General features: G+C 52.3%; 1 protein-coding gene across 1 annotated transcript in view; it reads right to left on the reverse strand.

Annotated features, from left to right (window-relative positions):
* rasa3 (RAS p21 protein activator 3) overlaps positions 1–1,029 on the reverse strand; it is a 186,659-nt gene extending 185,630 nt beyond the window's left edge. Inside the window, exon 1 of the mRNA XM_043691244.1 lies at positions 897–1,029. Within this exon, the coding sequence (XP_043547179.1) occupies positions 897–951 (55 nt within the window). The 5' untranslated portion in view covers positions 952–1,029. The remainder of the gene's footprint in view (positions 1–896) is intronic.
* Between the last annotated feature and the right edge of the window lie 1,719 nt (positions 1,030–2,748).

The following is a 2,748-nucleotide window of genomic DNA, read 5'->3' on the forward strand; positions in this document are numbered from 1 at the left end:
GGGGGGAAGTGGGGGGGGGAGGGGGGAGGGGGGAATGGGGAGAGAGAATTGGGGTAGGAGGGGAAGAAGAGGAGAAAAGGAAGAAGAGGGTGAAGACGGGAGATGGGAGGGCTAGGAGACAAGGATGAGGGAAGGTGAGATGAGGGAGTACATGATCCAGGGAAATGTGAAGAGTGGGAAATTGAGATGGGGAGTGAGAGGGATGGGGAAGATGAAGGAGGGAATGACATGGAATGGGTATGGTGATGGGAAAATTGAGGAGTGGGTGGTGGGGAGAGAAGAGATAGACAATGGAAATGGGGAATTGGGTATGTCAAGGAACATATGAAGGGAAAAATGATAGCAATTTACACGAGAGATCAAAGGGTGTATGTACAGGAGAAGGCGTATATGGGGCATACTGATGCATACAGAAAGGATGGGCACTGGGCACAGTGCCAATTGTCAGGTAGTGGGTATGTGATGCAGCGAGATGTGTATTTGAAGAACACTGAGTCTGGGGCTGGCTTCCTGGGAGGGAGGACACATAGGACAGACTGGGTGAATCAGAAGGTGGGCACAGGACAGGAGCTGAAGGATGTGAGGGGTTGAGAAGGGGTGGGTGACAGGAGGAATGAAAAGATGGTGAAGGAAGGGATTGGAGGAGGATATGAGGGTGAGGGGTTTGCAAACTTGGGGAGGACTAGACAGCAGCACTGATGGGATGAGAGCTGGTGATGGTGAGGGAGGGCTGGTGACAGATGGAGATGGGATGCGGGTTATGAATGTTCTGGGGTGGGGGGACTGTGATTGAGGCGCAGGGTCAGATCTGCCTCCCCAGCTTCCAGGCGCTTCTCCTCCCGCAAGACAACGAGTGGGGATCGGGCCCCCGGCCACCTGCCCGCCCGCTTGCTTACCGATCTTGACTTTGACGCTCTGTAGGAGCCGCAGCCCCTCTTCCTCCAGCGCCATTCCCGCCGCCACCGCCACCGCCGCCGCCGGAGCGAGACGCCGACCATCCGCCTCACAACATCCACAAGCCCAGCCGCACTCTCACCGCCCATTGGCCCTGAGCCCGCACCGCCACACTCCCATTGGAGAACCGCCCAGAGCAGCGGCCGCGCCGATTGGACCAGCGCCCCGCGTTCCCCTACTGGCTGCGCGCGGGCGCCCTCCCGCATCCTGATTGGTGGAGCGCTGGAGGCCGGGCCTCCGCTCGCAACGGATTGGCCGAGAGCCGTGATATGGCACATGGCCCCTGTATTTAGCCGGCGGTTCGAGTCCCTGGGCCGGCACTGGAGGGAGGGACTGTCAGCAGTGTACAGGAAAGGCTGTGACGGGGGTAAAGCTACTGTTGTGTATAGGAGCGGGCTGGGGTAAGCGAGTGAGAGGCTTTTTTTTAGTGGGGTGGGGGGGAAGAATGGGCTGTTGGTGTGGAGTGGGGGAACCTGCCAGGGGTGGGATGGAGCGGAGCTGGGTGCAGGTTTGAGAATCCTGTCCCGGGCTCTGCTGAACAGAGACTCGGGTTTGGAACACTGGAACAAAGGGTGGCTGGTTACAAAGTATCCCTCCCATTGTCTATACAATGTAACAATGAGACGATAATGTTGCAGAATGTAACCAGCGCAAAGCCGAGACTCCGATTCACAGCCGCTTGGTGTGTTTTACCTTCACTTCGTCCTCAGGGCTAATGAAGCTCTCTCTTCATTTCTGCTCCACAGTGTCCGGAGGCAGCATTGTACTTTCAGGAAAAAAAAAGGGTACAATCAAAACAACTGGTAGAAATTGAGGTTTTACTCTGACTCATCTGTAACAGTTTCCTATTCTCAGAATTTGCGTTTGGTCAGTCTTGAGTCACGTAAATACTAAAACTCAGCACGCTGTGTGGAATCCAGCTACGCAATGTTGTGTAACAAATCTCATCCATCCCAAGGCCCTGGCAGAGCGCAGAGGAGATTTACCATGATAGACAATAGACAACAGAATAGACAATAAGTGCAGGAGTAGGCTATTCTGCCCTTCGAGCCTGCACCACCATTCAATATGATCATGGCTGATCATCCTTAATCAGTATCCTGTTCCTGCCTTATCTCCATAACCCTTGATTCCACTATCCTTGAGAGCTCTATCCAACTCTTTCTTAAATGAATCCAGAGACTGGGCCTCTGGTGCCCTCTGGGGCAGAGCATTCCACACAGCCACCACTCTCTGGGTGAAGAAGTTTCTCCCCATCTCTGTCCTAAATGGTCTACCCCGTATTTTTAAGCTGTCTCCTCTGGTTCCACATAGTACTCGAGGTGTGGTCTCACCAGGGCCCTGTACAGCTGCAGAAGAACCTCTTTGCTTCTATACTCAATCCCTCTTGTTATGGAGACCAGCATGCTATTAGCCTTCTTCACTACCTGCTGTACCTACATGCTTACCTTCATTGACTGGTGTACAAGAACACCCAGATCTCTTTGTACTGCCCCTTTACCTAAATTGATTCCATTTGGGTAGTAATCTGCCTTCCTGTTCTTGCCACCAAAGTGGATAACCATACATTTATCCACATTAAACTGCAATGTAGTACCAGGGATGAGGGTCTTTAGTTAGATGGGAAAGCTGTGATTGCTCTCCTGCGAGTTCAAGGGAGATTTAATTTAAAAATGTTGAAAATTCTGATGGGTTTTGTTAGTCAATAAGAAGAAACTGCTTTCCATTGGCGGGAATGATGGTAACCAAAGGGCGCAGGTTTAGAATACTGGTTAAAGAAAGAGGATATGACGT

The sequence above is a fragment of the Chiloscyllium plagiosum genome, chromosome 6 (assembly GCF_004010195.1).
Source record: "Chiloscyllium plagiosum isolate BGI_BamShark_2017 chromosome 6, ASM401019v2, whole genome shotgun sequence".
Classification (NCBI taxonomy): Eukaryota; Metazoa; Chordata; class Chondrichthyes; order Orectolobiformes; family Hemiscylliidae; genus Chiloscyllium; species Chiloscyllium plagiosum.